Here is a 19,724-nt window from a genome sequence, read left to right as displayed (position 1 = left end):
TCACAATTAATAAAATCATTCTTCAATGATTTCAAAACGTATTTATTCAACTTCTACAACTCACTCAAAACCATCATCATAGCCTAATGCATATTCATCACTGCATGTTGAACATGTTCTTCTTGAACACTACTCTTTTTCTGAAGTAAAAAAATGACAAAAATTTCGAGAACGAGTTCATGTTCAGGTACAACACTGACTACAAACATAAAAACACCAATGAATTACCTCATACACATTGAACTGACTCTGCCCTCGAGCTAACTCTCGGTAGCTGGTGGTGAAATCCCCAATGAAGTCATGACTGGGAACAGGAAACAAGTGCGAGTCAGTTGGACAACCTGTGAGTTACAAAAAATCTTACAGGAGGAAAGAATCAATTCCACTCACCCGCCGTCTCTATCCCAATCGTACACTTCCACTTTGATTGTTCTGCAGAAAGAATCAGACAGAGATAAGCTATGTAAGACAGTTGTTTGGAAAGTAAGCTAAGTGCGTTACTCACGTTATGTTCCAAGCTGAACCAGCTTGCTACTGTTTTGTTTGTCAATGAAATCTGCTTTGTGCTTAAATTCATTACAAGAGTCACATTGCCGTGCGCATCTATTCTATTATTCCATTCTACAATCATTTATACCAATATGCTGAATGTATACGTTTGAACAAGACTCATGCTGCAACAAGCTTGCACAAGCTCCATTTGGATATATAGAAGCTCTGCAGGTAGAGTAGAAGGAGGGACGTATTCTAACGTAGCTGGCGAGAAGTTGGACAGAGGGCAGTTGTTTTTATTCTGCATTTCAACAATGTATGCAAAATCCGTTGGCATAGGAATCATCAGCTTAGTGCCCATAGTGTGACGTGGGAGTGTTTGTGCAACCAACATAAGCTTTTAATGGTCCTCTGTGGGCAGATGTTTTACTCGTACTGTAGTACAATACACAGTATGAAACAAATTATTTTCATCCCCAGAGGATTGGCAGAGTGGATTTGCCTGCATATCTCCAATTCCCAATGATGTCTGCTGTGTTTATCATGAATTTTTTAGTGGAATTCGCATTTTATTGTATATCATTTTCCTTTTACCCACCAACCTGAGCTCCTTTTCGCCCACTGCTTCAATCAATTAACTAAGATTTTCCTTGCGTAAACGCGCAGAGGCGTTCAGTTTACTGGTATAGTGTGTCAAGTGGAAACTCTTTAAAGCAAAACGTGATACTGTCAGAACATGATGATGTATGTGACAAGAGGTAATTATGTCATCACATGGAAGAAAGTGTCCACAAACACTTTCCTGAAATACAAGCCCCGCATGTATAATTTAATGGGCTGTGCAATGTGGTATGATGACTTATCATTTACCATGGTTAGTGGATTTTACTAAACGAAAAGCAAAGAATGTGCCGTACATGAGATTTAACATTTTTATTAGGTTCAATAAAAAGTTTAAATTTCCCATAGGTATTAACGTGAATGGTGGTTTGTCCATGTGCCCTGCCTGCTGGCGACTATTACAGAGGGCACCCCGCCCTCTTGCCCAAAGTTAGTCACTTTGCAGCACAGATCTGTGATCTGCCTGGTCAACTCTACATCGTCTACCCGTGGAGGTCTTGCAGTTCTTTATAAACATACATCCTGTGTGCTTCGAATTCCCGCCGGACTCGAGCAAATCAATTTCTTCTTCCAACATGTCAAGGACTATCAGTGCGTCCCTTGATTTATAAAAGAAAAACAAAACAAAACAATATCATATAAATACAAATGTTCTCCAATCTTGAATTAAATGGAGCAGAAAGAAGACAAGTCTTATTTTATTTGCCCCCTTTTCTCTTCCGCCCTTTAAAAAAAAAGTGTCTGTACGTGTCTGCAAAAATACCAACACTCTGTCTAACACGCCTCCAAGCAGATCTAGGAAGATTACTGCACTACACTTGTGCTGGGCACGAAAATATAACTGTAACTGTTTAATTTGTTTTATGTATTGCACAGTTAATAGGTGTTTGGTGGAGGAGAGTAATTTTATTCATAACAACTTTCTATTGGAATTTGTCTTTGTTCAAAAACCGTAGCACATATGCTGTATCTTGTGGGTAACAATTTTGACTTGTGGAAAATTGCCTAAAATATGTAACTTGCAAACTGTAGCACATGTAAAAATCCATCACTCAGTAAGACATCAGAAAACTAGCTGCTACATTGCACTAGAGTAGTAGATTTTTTTTTCTTCTGGAGAGCAAAGAGGCAGAAAAAAACGACTTTTTGGGCACCTTCATAGCTGAGTTCCATTGATCTCATTCCAACGCTTCTCGTTCTTGCTAACTTTGCCTTCCATAAGAAGTTCCACCAGCTCAGATTCAAAGAAAGCTGTCACAGAGGACTGAGGCCTGGAATAAGCCACACTAGTTCCCCGCCATCTGGCCTCTGTTGCTTTGTGGTGACAGGTTGCTCTTTTGAGGTTATCTTCAAGCGTGTAAGGAAGAGAATATGGGCTTGTCACATTGGTGGTGGAAACACGATGCTTCTCTCTCAATTGCAGTGGATTGAATTAGATGGCATTAAAAACTGAGAGAAAGGAAGAACAAGTGGCAATTACCTTTCATTAGACCAATTCGTGGACAAGAATTGAATTAAAGCTTGTGTTACACAAATTAAGGACCAATACAAAGACATTATTCTGACACGTTTGCATCGTGATTTAAAAGAAAACGTTCCTAGCATGGATCATAAGACTTTCAGCTCCTTAAGTGCCCGCCCTGAACTCACAGCACAATATACACTCCAGAACTAATCTGCCACCGTTATCTCCTGCTATTCTCAGGCTTCTTTAATGAAATGACTCATCTCCAGTAATGGAGGGACATGTGATTGTGAGAGAGTGAAAAAAAAGCGGAGTACATTTAACACTGAACCATTCTCCTGCTGTAATTACAAAGATCGCCTTGTAATATTTGCCACCGATGAAAATCAAAAGCTCCTGAGTCACTATGCTTGTTAATATGGATGAAATGAGCTTTGGGAGGTTTTAATTAAATCAGTGAACTACATTCATTTATTAACTGTTGCTCAAATATATGGGGGAAACCACCATGCATGTACTGTATATTTTGGGGATGTGGGAGAAACCCGAGTGGAAAAAATCGACACAGACATGAGAAGAGCAGGTTTGAACTTTGAACCCATGACCTCAGAACTATTGATGCAGATGTGCCAACCATTTTGCTACTGTGCCGTGTATATATTTAAGTCCTGTTTTTTTGGCAGTGGCAGGATTCGACAGGATTGGACTGGACTTTCAGCATCTGAGGATTCGATGTTCTCAAAATGAACAGAAATTCCACTGTCGTTATGAGAAACGAAGGCTACATTATTCAGGTCATATCCGAGAAACACAATACGCCATGTCCACATTTCCATTTAGCTCATCCTGATTTCTCAGATTTTTGCCTGCTCTAGTCTGGAAGACTTTTGTTGTCTCTTTTGTAACACTGCATGACACATCATGTTTCCATTCCTCTTCTGTTATTAGCCTCTTTTCTGAGATTTTTTTCTCTCTCCAAATGAAGTCTATTGTCATTCTTGGATCACATACAGTGCCTTGTGAGAAGCTACAATCAATATAAATATAGCACGGTAATATGTAACCCAACCAGGTGGCATGGTCATTTTTTTTGTGGTTAGAACCTTCTCTTCACAGCTCAAGAGGTGGTGGGTTCAAATCCAGGCTCTGGCCTTCCAGTGTTGAGTTGTTGCCATTGTTTTTGCCTGGGTTTACTTCAAGTAGTCTGGTTCACTCCCACATTCCAAAAACATGCATAGTAAGTTAATTAAGTGGCCCTACTTACTTCTGTGGTCTTGTACTCACTCCAGTGCCTTTTCCCACTTGATGTGAGGAAGAAGAGGGCGTTTTAAATCATAGAGACTGCAAGGGTTCTGAAATTCAAGTCGAAGGGTTCTATTTTTGTGCCCAGCACAAGTGTTGCACAATACACCGTCTAATTATGAGCATGGGTAGAGTTTTCTCCCCTTTTGCAGACGAGCGCTGTCAGAAAGGGGCATTAGCGCCGTTATGGGCGTGCACATAGCCGAGACTCACAAGCAAAAGAGCGGAGCACGCAAAGTACGTTTATAAGGGAACTGCAAGCAGACATCCACGGGTGGATGGTGTAAAGTTGGCCAGGGAGACCACCTTCCACCCCGATTGTTCCTGTCTGTGTGTGATGTAAATGGAGAAGATTTTGTCGGTTATGATATATGTTCGTATTGTATGATTGTATTCTTGTTGTTGTCATGTTTTTGATCCACTGTTTCACACATTTTATGGATTGACAACAAAAGCCTACCATACCATGCATACCCGTGGCTACTGGTCAGCTCACGTTCTTATATAATGGTGGATAGGCAACTCATGCTGGACGCCATGCTCATAAAAATCAGGGGAAAAAAAGGTGAAAAACAATTGAACGCTATATCACCATGATTGGGTATTACATAGTTGTCACTTGTCAGTCTGCACATTTTCAGCAATTATCTATTTTCTATTTAGAAACAAATATATGACTTCACTTTACAGGGTCTTGTTCAAGGCAAGAGTGGGCAGTAAGGCGTATACACAAGCAGTAAATGACAGACCTTGAACGAACCCTGACTTGAAATCAACGTTCGTTAGCATCACAAATGTTCACTCCTTAGTGGGATTTGGCCCTAAGCCACCAAAAAGAATCACATAATCAGAGACCTCAAATCATAAATGTAAATGAAGTATTGATTAATATTCTAATATGCGTCCTTTTACAGTTAGAAATATTTCAATCAAATATGGTATAATTATAATTATACGAAAATCTAACAAGCTCACTACAAGTACAAAACTGATGAATCTGCTGAGTTTAAGGTAGCATTGAAAAAGCCTTGCTTTCAACTTTTGACGTTTATGAATACTGTACTCTAGTGGTTGGTCTGTCTTACTGTAAATTTTAAAAAGACAACGGCCGCATTGCATGCTCATAAGAGGCCATTCATGTAGCAATCGTCAACCCGATCCCTGCATTTAATGGGGCATAAAATGCATTTAGTTGCTGTTGGTGCTTGTCATTCATAATTCCGTATGTATGTATGTATGACAAACACCCAATGGAAATATGGATAGGAAAATCGCAGGCAAAGCAAGTGTATAACCTGTTTCTGTGCTGCCTTGGTCATATTTTAAAGACCTGCAGCATTTCAAACCGTTTCAGCTTGTGACTCGTCACATTCCATTACTCACACCGCATGGAAGCGGGTGTGTTGCGCGCCTTTGATGCCCACCTCACTCCCGAGTCTATGATCGACTCTGACAGGTTATTGACCCCTTTTGGAGTCCATGTGTGATACGCTGGCTGACACAATTTCCCCCAATGTTTTGTTACATGTTGCAGCTCCTCTGTAGGAACAAGCAGCTTTCATCCATTCTGTCTTCTTGGGTTGGATCTCACACACATCCTTTGTTTTCACAAAATCCCCCTTAATTAGGATTCAACTGGAGGCACACACATTATGACAAAAAAAATTGTATTGCACAAAAACTTTCTTACCCTCCAGAAGAGGAAATGTGCCTGTCACTTCTATTTCATCACTCTGTTTTCTTTCTATCTATGAAAGGAAGACAGATAAGCTAGGGGAGAAATTAGTTCTGATCCCCTACAACACAAAGTGTCTTTATTCATAATGTGCCAAGTAAGACAAGCGAAATCCATCAAAGCGTTAGATTCTGTCGCAGCGCAGTCCAATGGATGCTAAAGGTCAACGAAATGAGGAAACTATTAATTCAATGTAATTCAGTGTTACTTCTCATTTGTATTCTCTAATGCCAAGCCTATCTAATTACTTTGTTTTGCATAAAATAACTGACCCTGTTAGACCCCTTCACTCTTGAACTTTAACTAAAAACATGAAACTGAATAGCCTCATTTATTAAATGATGTATGTGTGTATATTATGGAACAAACTAACGTAAGAGGATTCCAGACCAGGAATAACAAATATATATTCGTGTTTAGTAGAGTTGTGCACCAATGAATGGTATTTTGTTCATTTGTTATAGTGGGCGTGGCAAATTAATATTTCAATCATAATTTGACTTTAACCAGCGTTTTGGTTACATGGTAACTGATAAGCACGATGTGGAAATTCCACTTGCCGCATCTGAAAATAAAATGTCCCTCCACCATACCTCATCATACCTGATGCTCTTTTGACAATGCTCTGAATCTTTACATGACACGCCCTGCAAATCTTCTCCAGTGATTTGACAAAAAGCAAACATGTTAATCCAGGGGATTTTTTCTTCCTGGTTTTTAGTCCAAACGCCAACAGCGCAACAAGTTACCAAGCTGTGCAAGATATTTTTAAAATGCTGCGTGATCGTTGAGAAAATTGAAACAGAACAGGTAAGTTCTTAAGAAAGCAGCTGTCCGCATAGATATCAATAAATAGATCCTTCCCTCTGAGTGGCCGCTGCGTTGTGTAAGTCTCGCGATGGTCTAAAAAGCCACGTTTGTTAAATGACACATAGCTTGTATATCATAGCTACATGTCTGATGTTTGTAACAAACCAATCCGCATCAATTTCGCTAAAGAATTCAATGAGTTTAATGAACTTATTGGAGCCAAACACACGCAAGATGGCGGCTATATGCGCATCATCAATAAGCTAAGCTTTGCTCTATGGCTAATATATATAATATGGTTTCCACAGCTAGCTAGTGTACCATGTAGCATGCAGGCTAACCCATCCAACATTTTAGGATGTTTGCCGCGAAGACTATTTACTTTGCTTTAACAACACAAAGTGTGCAATAACTGTTGGCCCCAATGGAACGTGAGATTCTATTTAAGGTAAGCCATTTGAAACTTAAAAGCACAACTTTTACGGAGGTAGAACAATGTGTCAAATGTGAATACGTTTTCAAATTATTTAATGTCAGGCCTGGTAAAAACCCTTTGGACACCGTATGGTGTAGATAAAGCACTAAATAGGTCTTCTCCATTTACTATTTAGATCAAATTTAATACATTTTCCGGGAAACACATATTTTTTCCCAGCAAAATCCAGCATTTTTTATCAATATCAGAAGGCGGCCATTTTGCCACTTGCTTTCGACTGAAAATGACATCACAGTTGCTCAGGTCTCAGGTAACAACCAATCACAGCTCAGCTTCAGAAAGCAGGTGAGCTGTGATTGGTCATTGCCTGAGCCCTGAGCAATTTTGATGTCATCTTCATTTCATTTCATTTTTATTTTTTGTTTCAGGCGATAACAAAGCACACAGTTGGTGTCAGGTTCCTCAAAGAGAAAAAAAAATCAACAACAAAAAGAAAACAAAAACTAAAGATAAAGTCAAATTCTGCCTAAAACAGTGAGAAGAAGAAAACTTTAAAAAATCGTATTAATCCCACCCCCATTCAAAATGTTTAGGCTACTTTGCTACTAACCTTAAGACTCAATAATAAACAATCTTCAGTCAACATCTTCAGTTGACAGAAAGTGGCAAAATGGGCACACCCTAAGATGGATAAAAATGGCTAGATTTTGCTGCATAACTCATATTCCACAAATGTAATATTAATCCGAATGTCATTTTTAGACTAGTGAGGTTACATAAAACACATTATTGTCAAGAAATGTTTATGGTTGACTTCCCCTTTAAACACATTTGAATATAGCCCATTTATACATGGTGTCATTTCTATATTTACCTGCTTTAATCTTGGAAAACAGATAGTACTGTAGCAGAGCACAACGAGGCATCCAGTGGCGATAGAAAGGCACTCATCATTGCGTGCTATTCAGCAAGAATCAATACCGAGCAGTAATCTACGAATGTAGTTAAAGTAAAATAGTGTGACTGTGGGAAAAAAACAGTGCAACATGTTGAGACCATATTGATTTTTGTTGGTTTAACTCAAGGATGCTTGTGGTCCAGTAATGGCTGCCATCAGAACACTGGACATTGTTGGGGGTATACCGATAGAGGCCGTGAAGGTCATCGATAGACTGCAGCAGGAATCAATGAGGACAGACGATGTGGATGGGGTTATCGGGCTGCGTGTGTGTGTGTGTTTGTGTTTGTGTGTGCAGGCAGGTCATCCGACATGCCTGACTATGTCGAAATGGAGTGACAACAAACAGCTTTGTTGGCCAGGTTTACCTGTCGTAGTCGCCATTGCAGAGTGCTCGGACAGGAATGGCAAATGGCTGCCACACTGGGTTTAATGTGTTCTTCACCACCTCTGTTTTATGGCAGATCGTAAACCTGTAGAAGAAGAGTGTAGAGGAGGGGACAAGAGTTAAAGTGGCAGTGAAAATAATGTGCTCATTAATTCTCTTTATGCAGACATGAGAGATAAGTATGCAAATAAGAGGAGGAGCAGTGTGCAATGGAAGGGACAGAGACTCGGATGCAGAAGCCAAGTATGACACTTCAGAATAGGGGCTGTGTCCAGCTTTGTTTATTTCCTGGCTACTCTCCCAGTTATATTGTTTTATAGACCCCAGAGAATTATTTCATATCTGAGTCTGACTCTCTAAACCAAGCCCTTCTGTACCAAAGAATTTCTGCTATCTGCAGTGCTTCACAGAGCATAAATCCCTATTAAATACCACAAACCATCCCCTCACCAGGCAACAAGGCGTGTCACTTTTATTCTGATAACTTGTGCTCCACTAAGTGCCCTGAGCATTTGAAGTCCTTGTAAGTCTCGGCCATCGAATATGCTCTTCTTTATGGTCCCAAAAAAGCTACAGGAGTGTTAATGAGGCGTTGCTATAGCACCTCCAGTTCGATACAAGGCTGAAGCTGCTGGGAAACTCAGAAAAGGACGGTGCTTAAACATACTGTACCGTTTGACGGTAAGTGTTTTGTTTTTATGTGGGCTTTTTGTATTAATTACCTCTCCTATATACAGTATGCTCTCTTGGAGATATTTAGTTGTTTGCAGTAGTGATGTGACTAGTACCGTATGCAGCATGAGTTGTGTGTGACTCATTAAACACTGCAGCGTGCCCATATAGTGCAGTATGTGCATCTTCTCGCTCCTCCCTTCAAGATCGTTTACATATACTGTATATGATTTCATATAGATAGGGTTTGATGTTCAATAGCACTTTTTTTTCAGACCTATACCGATTATATATATAGAGAGAGAGAGAGTGAGAGAGTGAGAGAGAGAGAGAGAGAGAGAGAGAGAGAGAGAGAGAGAGAGAGAGAGAGAGAGAGGGAGGGAGGTAGGGAGGGAGAGAGAGAGAGAAAATTAACAAGTTGAAAATTAACAATCCCGAATTTCCATCCATACATATAGAGGCAGTAGTGGTTGCATTTGTAAGGACTTGGCTTTGGGATTGGAGGGTCTACTGTGCAAGGCTGGAATAACAAAATATGGAATTTATGATTAGCTGCTTGATACATGCTTATCAACTCCCAGAGTGCTGCCGGCTTGCCTTCAGCTTTTAGTGTGCTTCTGACTGACATTAACTGTTCAAGTTTTGGACTGTCATCGAACCAGCTCACCCTTTCCTTTTTTTTTTTTACAGTGTGGGCCAGCAAGTACATTTGCCCCAAGTTATCAACTAAAACAACATTCAGCTAACGTCACCATGACATTTTTATTTTTTTTATTTTCCCTCGGCTGAGACAAATTCACTGTAGCAACTAGTGGTTACAATGTGACAAATACAGCCCGTGATTCTGTTGATCTATATAGTGGTGCCTGTTAGTTAGCCAGAATTAGTACTGAGGTTGTTTTTTTTTGTATAGCATACAGCTTTTGTCATCATACCGTAAATCCAATTGAAACCAATATAAAAGGCTTAAAAATAAAAAAAAATCAGTGATCTCTTGCATTATGACAAAATGCGAAATGTATGAAAACCCAGCTTGTTGGCCATGTGGTTAGCATGTGTTCCTCACAGTCAAGAGGTTCTGGCTTCAAATTTGAGCCCAGGCCCTCCGCTTGCATGTTCTCCCTGTCCTTAAAATGATAATTTTTTTGCGGGTTCTCCAGCATCTTTCAACTACCCCAAAATACACATCCTCACTAATTTGAAGACATTGTGAATGGCTGTTTGTCTATATGCTGATTGGCTGGCCACCAATCCAGGATGTACCGTTGCCCAGAGATGGATGGATGGATGGATGGATGGATGGATGGATGGATGGATGGATGGATGGATGGATGGATGGATGGATGGATGGATGGATGGATGGATGGGTGGATGAATGGATGGATGGATGGATGGAAGTGGTCAATTTGGACATTTTCAATTAGGGGTGTCCTGACTTATTGCCAGGGGTTTAGCTATTCAGCTATATTTTATGAGATACGGTGTAGCTAGCTATCTAGTTAGGTAGCTAGTTAGCTAAATAGCTAGATACAGTAGACACAATCTTAGCTACACAGACAGACAGACAGATAGATAGACAAGCAGACAATTACTTACGTTCCATCTTCATTGCTTCTGTAGAAAACCATAAACGGGTCTGATTTCCCAAAAAAGTCCTTCTTGTCTAGCTTGTTGGCACAGAACTGCATAGTGGCGCTGTCCTAGAATGTGAGCAGATGGGGGAATAGTAAGGCGGCAAATGATAAGTACCATTAAAAACTGTGTTACAGTTTATGTCGATTATGTTGTGCAGACTTTGCATACTGCATGCAAACGGCATTCTAATAGTGTGACAATTTACAACAACAACTGCAAAGCCATAACACAGTAAAAATCAATGAGTTGACAAATGAAAATGTCAAAATGATAGTTTTGTATTGTTTCAAGTAATTCCATGTGAAAATTGCCCTTGCAAGGTATTTTATTTTTTTTTTTACTTGGTTCCTTCCTAAAGCTAGCTTTATTTTATTATAGTTTTTTTTTTTCTGCTCCAAAAATCACAATCAACACCACCTTATACAACCACACAAATATTTTTTATTTTTATTTTTTTAATCAGGCATTTTTTGGAAGAGAAAAAAAAACACTTGGTGAAATCAGGACAAAAACAGCCATACTGCTGAGAGATTAATTCATGCCATAAACTTTTTATTTCCCTCTCTAACAGGTAAGCCTTATTGTGCAATTTTTCCACACATTGTTTATCATGTAGGGTTTACAGCATGCCCAAATATAAATCACTGGCAAGCCTTTAAGGCTTGAGGTACTTTCTTAATGCTCCCCTCCCAGTGGCTGCCTCTTATAGTTTGCAGAAAAAGAAGCCCGACTAACGCTTGGATGCACGCTGTGGCTAATCTATGAGATAGTGTTCATTACAATATTTTCACACACTTTGACAATAAATTGCTGTTGTTGTCATCATTGCCTGAGGTCGTGCACCAGGCAGCCAACGCTCCACTAATGATAGCTTGATAGCTTTTTAATGTCACAGCTTGCACCTCCTGTCAGCCGGTGCGCCGGGTGGCAAATCAGTTAGGGGATGGATGTGAGGTTCCAAGTGTGACAGATTGTGTGAGTGCTTCTGTGCATGCATGTCGATGTCCGCTCAGATTCCTGCTTTGGTTTTCCCCACAATGACCTCCTGCCGTTGTTTTATTTATTTATTTATTTATTTTTATCACTCCCAGACAAGCAGTGAGAGGAACTTCATCTGCCTCCTTCCCCTCACCCTGGGGGTATATACAGTACCAACTGCACATCTGCCACATTTGACACTCTTTTTGCAGAGTTCATTACATTTCATCTGGGTATCCATTCATCTCACATGCTGCTCACTGTATGACACATTAACAGCTGTGTCTCATACAACATGCAAGATGATCTAAAAGTGAAGCGCATTATACTAAGAGGTATTTATATTTTTGAAAATTATTCATACTCAAGCACTCAATGTCTTTTTGTCTTTCCTTGCGGATAGCAACTGCACGTACTGTATGTCTGCATAATGACAGCAGCAGTTGCCCACTGTGTTTCTCATGGACATGGAACTCCACAGGCTGAGACCCTCAAAGGCTAACAGCAGGTGACAGTTACCGCTGACTCAAAAGCATTTTAATGAAAGGTATGCACATTCCAGCAATTTACAGTTAGATTAGAAATGGCACAACGATATTTGCAGTAACACTGCGATCTATCTATCTATCTATCTATCTATCTATCTATCTATCTATCTATCTATCTATCTATCTATCTATCTATCTATCTATCTATCTATCTATCTATCTATCTATCTATCTATCTATCTATCTATCTATCTATCTATCTATCTATCTATCTATCTATCTATCTATCTATCTATCTATCTATCTATCTATCTATCGCTCATGTCAGAAGTGGTGTTTCATTGCTGGACAATTAATTATTTGTCTTGATCAAAGCTCGAAAAGTCATGGAGTACTTTTTATTTCAAATAATATGCTGTTTTATAATTACTTAATTATTTCCAAAACTAATTGTACTTTTACTAGTTTTCCTTGTTTCCATCGGGGGACTCTGCACGAAGCACAAGGCAATTACTTCACACTTGTCCAAATTCGCCACGGATTATGGGGTCCACGGAGGCTACATGAGTAGGGGCCAAAAAGAATTTTGCACCGGGGCCGTGTCTGTCAATCCGCATCTAATCGATAGCAGGACGGACTTACGTAATAGGTGCCGACTTGAACTCGAACTACTTCCTGCTTTTGCATCTAAGAATCATGGGAAATGTAGTCCTACCATCCAAAGGTTGGATAATGGTGAGTGCAATGACTAGCTTAGCGCTGTTGAACTGTCAACAAAGATCGCATTTTGCATTACTCCAACAACCCCGCCCGTCCTATCTAGTTTGCTAGCAATTGGGCTAATTTAAATAATATGCCCCACCCACCAGGCGTCAGGGCGAAGAGCCACCATTTTCGAGTGATGGTGGGGTAATGTCAAAGGGAGATGTTTAGCAGAGCTGCAGTGTTTTGCGTCTGATTACTGGCACGTGTATGTTTTTGCAATTTGTCAACAAATAATATAGTAATAAAAATTGAATTATGATTCAGGGCTCAAAACAGTGCTGCCTCTTGTGGTCATGGCAACTCAAATCATATGCATGTGAAGTTTTGTGTGAAACAATATACCTGGTTATGTGACACCCATTTTGCTGGACATAACAAAATTCTCATTCTCATATTGTCATTATGGTGGTTGAGGATGATTATCAGCCATTTAAAAAATATATTTTGCCTTTTTACTGTATAACACAATAACCATGTCTTTTTAAATGAATAAAATAAACCCTTTTATCAATTCATGCATTTAGGAGTACGCGTAGTCACGGAATACTTGGGGCAACTTGCAAACCCGTGTCATATTCTGATAAATTAATATGGAAGCAAGTGGCATAACAAAAGAAAGACCTGTTTCTTCTTCTCATCACATTAAACACTTTGTTCCAGGGTTCTCATTAGTCTTTCCAAGTAGCTATTTGAATGGTCTTGTGCGTTGCTGCTGCTGTTACCCTGATTCAGCCAGAGTAAAAAGACACACATACAAAGGAAGCGCTGCTGCGATAGTAGGCACATAAAAATATTTATGGCGATGAACAGTGTTGGGGATATTAAATATGCAACGGCCCCTGCCTCATTAACGTTCTGTAGCACGGACTTACATTCTTGCTAAGATTGAGGATCAACAGCATTTGTTAAAATAGAGGTAATCAACTATCAATATTTAAACCATGCATGTGTGTATGTGTGTGTGAATGTTTGTGTCCTGTACATCAATATCTTTGAATGAAACTGAAGAAACGGCAATTACTAAATCCTGCTCCCCTTCAAAGTACATCATAATTATTTTTCTTTCTCTCTGGATGTTTCTTCTTATTTGGCATTTTCTTTATCTTACTGCATAGAAATGTGCAAAGTGCTTCCAGACTGCACTGCTTCATCAATAGAATAGTAAGTAGATGCTATTTTTTTTCTTTACACTGTAGTAACTTAAGATTTTTGTAGTGAATTTAAATAATCACCTCTGACTGTGAATTTAGAGATGGCCTAAAAAATGATGTGATCATTTGCCAATTGAGTCATGATCAGATTGCTTTCTCACCAACTGAACCACAAAAAAACTTGTTTAGTACTGAATGGTCTCAGGCTTGTTGATGCCACATTCTAAAATCTAAAATGCACTAAAGGATGAAAATAGTTTAAGATTCCAAATAGGGATTTAATTCAAGGATAATGTCTGCAAGTTTGAGGGTTTGTGTTTGTGTGTGCGTGTCCTATATGGGGACAAGGTCAAGCTGAGCTGAGTTTTAATTAAGCAAATCTCGGCCTCACGCTGTCATTATCCAAGCTGATTCTAGAGGTACGAGCTGGTACCTGCAGGGTGTGAAATAATCCTTTATCGATTCACTTCACTGTTTTTGTTTCATTCTCTCTGACACTCACACACACATGCACAGCACATCCTTTGTAATTCTTCATCTTTTAATTGCACATTTGCTTTTGTCTTCAATATTTCACATCTGCTCCCTCTTTCATTGCCTCTCTGGCTGTGTCTTTGCACAATTTGTTCGGTTTCACTCTCTTGCTTTCCAATATCCTGCTCTAATGTGAGCGCGGCGAGCTCAGTGGAGCGTCCACAGCTTCAGACCGCAGGCTTAGTCGGGAGAATGATCAGCATTCACCTCATCGTGTTGCGAGGCCATTTCATTCAACAGTGTGCCACTCCACTGAGTGACAACAGATGTCCTGCCTGCTGTGTTGTGAGAGGGGTGAACGGGTCAGAGATAGCCGGCAGCATAAACACATGACCATATGCAGGTTGGGAGGTAAAATAAGTAGATATCAATGAGCGGGTATTTGGGTCTGGTGATGTGTCAGCATGCACAGATCCTCACACTAATTGACAAGTGTAATGACGACTCCACCAGTGAAAATACAGTCAATGCTTGTCTTTTTGTTTTATTACCCCTTCAGACTCAGTGCTTCCGTAATGCACATTCACACAAGTAGCCACTAGCCATTTTCTTGCTCATCATGGTAAAACAAAACAGTGTGTGAATTGGCACACTGCCCATTAAAGGAAGGCAAGAGGAGTTGTGGCTCATTTGAGACAGGTTGGCTGGTTTAAAAAGGTATAGAAAAAGTGTGATAAGAGTGCTGTAATTATTGAACCTTCAGGTATTTTGACTAAAGCATCTCTGATATTTTATTACAACACTTGGGAGTGGTTTTAGTTGGTGGAAATATTGCATACCCTTCTTGGAAATTGTAGCCAAAGCGTAGGAAAGTGAACCTCACCCCAGGTAACAAATAAGAAATAAATCATTAAAAAAAATGCTGGGACTGCGGTTGAAGTTGATATATTGTTGTATCTATTTAACCATAAGAAGGATTTAGGATTTTATGACAAATACACACACACACATATATATTATATTCCTTCTCTGTTGTTGTCATATTTATAAATTAAATTCACGGAGCTCAGAATTTGTCTGCCTGCGCCTCAATCAAATCCGCCAAAATCGTGTTACATCACCTGTACCACAATTTAGACCTGCTTTTAGCTAGTCTAAAATCTAGTCTACTTTTAGTGACCAAATTGCCAGATTCCTCAGGGGCGTGCAATAGAATATGCTGGAACACCTACTGAGGCGTAGAATCGTCAAAACAAGCTAAACTAAACTGGCACCGGCAGGAAAATGCAGATGTGCCCATTTTTACGCAGAGCGCACGTGCGTCAGTCTACGAAAATAGGGTCACTGATGATGTAGAGTTACATTTGCCTGACTTCGGTCCAGTTCCCACTCTGTGACTGTATGAATGTGATAGTCAATGGTTGACTGTATTTATATGTTCCCTGTGACTGACTAGCGACCAGTCCAGTCAAGTCAGCTGGGTTTGGATCCAGCCTCTCCGGGACCCTTAACAGGATGAGCAATAGAAAATGGACGTATGATCATAAAATATCTAAATATCTAAGGCAACACTTACAAGTACGGTACATTGTTCTTATGAGTACAGTCATTTCTGGACTATAAGCCGCTACTTTTTTCACTTGCATTCGACCCTGCGGCTAATACAAAGGCACACTATAAAGGAAGCGCAAGAGCATCAGGCAGAGCAAAACAAACCAAGAGAGCCCAAATACAGTACAGATACAGTACGAGAGCGAGACAATTTGCGCCCTTATTATGGAAAAGAAAGTAGCGGGAACCCGGTGCGGTAACATTAAAACACCTGCGGCTTACAGTCGGGTGCGGTTTATATGTGTAACAAACTCAAGTATTACCCAAATTTAGCTAGCGCGGCTTATAGTCAGGTGCGCCTTATAGTCAAGAAATTACTGTACACATTCTGGTTTGCGCACCATTCTTTTAATTTAGTTTCATACTGCATTGGTGTCATTTTTACTTCATACATTGTAAAAAATAAATAAATAAAAAAGTGTGCTTTATATCTACAATCATTTCAAGCGGCTTTTCCAAACGGTCATTTGTGATAATAAGGATGTTTTACTTACTCTACAGTTGCTCAGCTCCTCTGCAGACAAGATGATAGTGCCGCATTTCTTCCCCTGGATCCCTCTGGGGTAGATAGACCAATGATTTTATGATCAGTTACAACAATTAAATAGACAATAATTCATGCTCGGCAACATTAAATTTATATTTTGTGGCTTTGACAGTTGTGCAGTGCTAAGGTCAAAACTTTATCTATCATCTCCGGTAATATGTTACATCCTGTCTAAACTAGTGCTGTCAAGGTTAAAGCCTTAACTGATTATTTAATCACACAAAAATATCGCATTAATCATGAATTAATGCAGATTAATTACACTATTAATTTTGACCATAGATTTAGAATATTTGTCAAATGTCAAAATATTGGGGTCATTTTTTCCCCCATTTTAAATTATGCAAGTAATTAACTGATTAGAAAAAGAGGATGAGTGTGTGCAGTGGATCAAAAAACGTTGAAGACGAAAAGTGATAATTTGTGATTAATCAAAATTCTAAAATGTGATTAATCTGATTAAAAAATTTAATCGTTTGACAGCCTAGTCTAAACGTAAATATATCTTAGTTGCTACTATACATTTGGAGTAGACACTCATCGGCCACAAGAGTTGCTACTGGGGATGTTCGATACCACTTTTTTTTTCAGAGCGATACCAGTATGAGTACTCAATTCTTGAGAAGTCATCAATACTGATACCAAGTACTGATACCACAAATACTTTGATTCGTAAAAAAACAAAAAAACAATGACATTTTTTTTTAAAGAAAGACCTGTATATCCCAATATAGCCTTTGTTGTTAAAATTGCATTAAATTAATGTACAATTTTCTAGTCTCCTAATAGCTTGTTCCTTGAAATGGTATCGGTACTCGCCCATCCCTAATTGATACACTACAATCAAATGGAAAGCATGCAACACAAGGTACATGAAAGCAGCAATGCATATTAGAAATACAACTACAAAATACAACCACATTAACAAAAAACATCTAAAATCATAAATTAAGCCACGCTAATAGTGTGAATCAAACCTGAGCATTTTTCCTTTTCTAAGGCAGAATCTTTGAAACAGCTCTCATATTGTATTATAACTCTGCAGTGTGCACCGGTACCTAATGAAGTCTACAATAGTTGGGAAAGTGGTCCAATTTAAAAGAAAAAGATTCATTTAAATTTTTCTCTCACTCTCGTATATACTTTTGTCCCATTCATAAATGCAACATGAACAAACATAAGTCTGTTTGATGACTCATGAGCCAAGACAGTGAGTGCCAGATTGCACATTTAACATCAAACGAAGCTTGCACTATCTCATGCAAATTGAGGTCATGCGCGCCATGTGTGAATTTGCATGTTTTTAATTGTCCAGATCAAATGATTCTCAAAGAAAAAGGAAGATACAAGAACCAGAAAGTATATCCACTCATTTGTAATATACAGCATATAATAATCTAATATACCATACATACTGTATTTGCACTTATTTATTTATTTATTACATTCAATTATATTGCCCATAACACGGAAAATTTACGGTACGTTACAGATTGTGAGGAGAAATGATGTGAGGACAGTAAATGCGACATAAAAACACACAAGCAAAACTGTGCACAGTATCCTGATTACCAAAGTTAAAAGTCAAATGATTTCATTAATGTAACAGACCATAATAATAATAGTCTCCATAGTTTGTAAATCCGTTGTCGACATTTTAGCTTTTAAACTTCCTGTGGGCCTCGATGATCAGAGTTGTTGGCCGCCCACATTACAGAGCAGCTTTTGCTTGGGCTATAATAACGCCTCCCTGGTAGACTAAAATTAAATTCATCTACTTAATAATTCATTGGTGAGTTTACTGTAACAAATAATCCCAAAGAAAACCATTAAATGTGCGCCAGACTCTACATAGTGCAACTTGCTGAAAATGTACTCAAAAAACTTTTAACAGCCTTATTAAAACTTCCCAGTTGGTTCTCTTCAACAAACGAATTGGGCTGCAAGTCTATTTTGCTCCACAAAGAGGCTATCTATTTGGCTGGGTCCTCGTCGTCTTAAAAGTTGTTTTTGTATTTTCCGGCGACAAACATTTGTTGGCTGTGCCGGCGTAGAGTCTTGAAAATGGTTGTTCCACTCCCGTTTGTTCTCTACTAAAAAGTATTGTCATCTGTGTTGTGCAGATTACCCCAGCTGAGTAATACATGAAAAACCACCACTCCATCCCCTGCTCCCCCTTTAAATCACAACAGCCCAATCATTTTGTTGTTTCCTTGGAAAATGTAGCACTTTGTTTTAAACAGCAGGAAATAAAAAATGATTTATGTGTCTCATTTGAGGATTATTACGGTTGCTGTTGATATTTTACAAGTTGATTAATGACCTTGTTAATCACTTGGGTGTCATATTAAGAAGTAAGTGTCATATTAGCTTGGAAATATCGCATAAGGCGGGATTGTAACAGCAGGGGGCCATCTCAAGGACATGGAGGATAAGAACATAATAATGAGTCAATGTGTGGGAAGTTTGCTAACATAATTGGGCTGCAGAGTCAACGTTTTACAACAATCGCCCACAACAGTTTTAAAATCAAATTAGAGCTTAATCATCTAGTTTAAATGATATAATTTACAAAAAAATATGCTCAATATATACAGTAAGCCTATATTACCATAGTAGTTGTACAGTCATATATATTAAACACATTATAATATCTTTCAAGAAGAGGCAAAATGTCAGCTTCTATTGATTTTAATGTAAATAAAATATAGCAAATGAAACCCCGCTATTATCATCAAGCATGCCCAAATTAGCGTTGCACAACTTCAGTGCTAGCTAGTGCAAGCTCTACTGGAAGACATGCAGCGTAATTAATAGCAAAACGTGTAATAGAGTTTGATGTTTGACAGTTTTTATATTATTTGTTCCCACAGAGCACAGAATGTCCATATAATATTGTAATATTCTGTTTGTATGTGTTGCTGCTCCATAACATGTAAGCTAATTTATGTTAGCTCAGCTATAGTGTTTTGCATTAAATGTTCGCATTAAGATGGCAGACTTTAATTAGATGATAAGATATAGTTTGGCTGAAAATTATGATGTTAATTTAGCGGTGTCAAAATTAGTGCATTCATTCTAAGTTAATTCACAGCTCTTTAACGGCACTTTATTTTTTTCATCGCGCAATTAATGACCGCCCCTTACCTGGAAAGCCAGTACTGGGGGAATTCCAGTCGCAACGCAGCAAACACGT

The 19,724-nt window shown here is 38.9% G+C and overlaps 1 protein-coding gene across 3 annotated transcripts in view; it reads right to left on the bottom strand.

Moving 5' to 3' along the window:
- cpne5b (copine Vb) overlaps positions 1-19,724 on the bottom strand; it is an 89,339-nt gene that overhangs the window by 18,163 nt on the left and 51,452 nt on the right. For all 3 annotated transcript variants that reach the window (XM_086087092.1, XM_086087093.1, XM_086087094.1), the window contains 5 exons: positions 16,476-16,539; positions 10,476-10,579; positions 8,188-8,292; positions 391-432; positions 229-304 (listed from right to left, as the gene is read on the bottom strand). In XM_086087092.1, the coding sequence (XP_085943218.1) occupies positions 229-304; positions 391-432; positions 8,188-8,292; positions 10,476-10,579; positions 16,476-16,539 (391 nt within the window). The remainder of the gene's footprint in view (positions 1-228; positions 305-390; positions 433-8,187; positions 8,293-10,475; positions 10,580-16,475; positions 16,540-19,724) is intronic.

The sequence above is a fragment of the Leptonotus elevatus genome, chromosome 10 (assembly GCF_054856555.1).
Source record: "Leptonotus elevatus isolate MCC_2025b chromosome 10, RoL_Lele_1.0, whole genome shotgun sequence".
Taxonomy (NCBI): domain Eukaryota; kingdom Metazoa; phylum Chordata; class Actinopteri; order Syngnathiformes; family Syngnathidae; genus Leptonotus; species Leptonotus elevatus.
The sequence above is the reverse complement of the archived record's forward strand: the minus strand, read 5'-3'. Positions and strand labels throughout refer to the sequence as shown.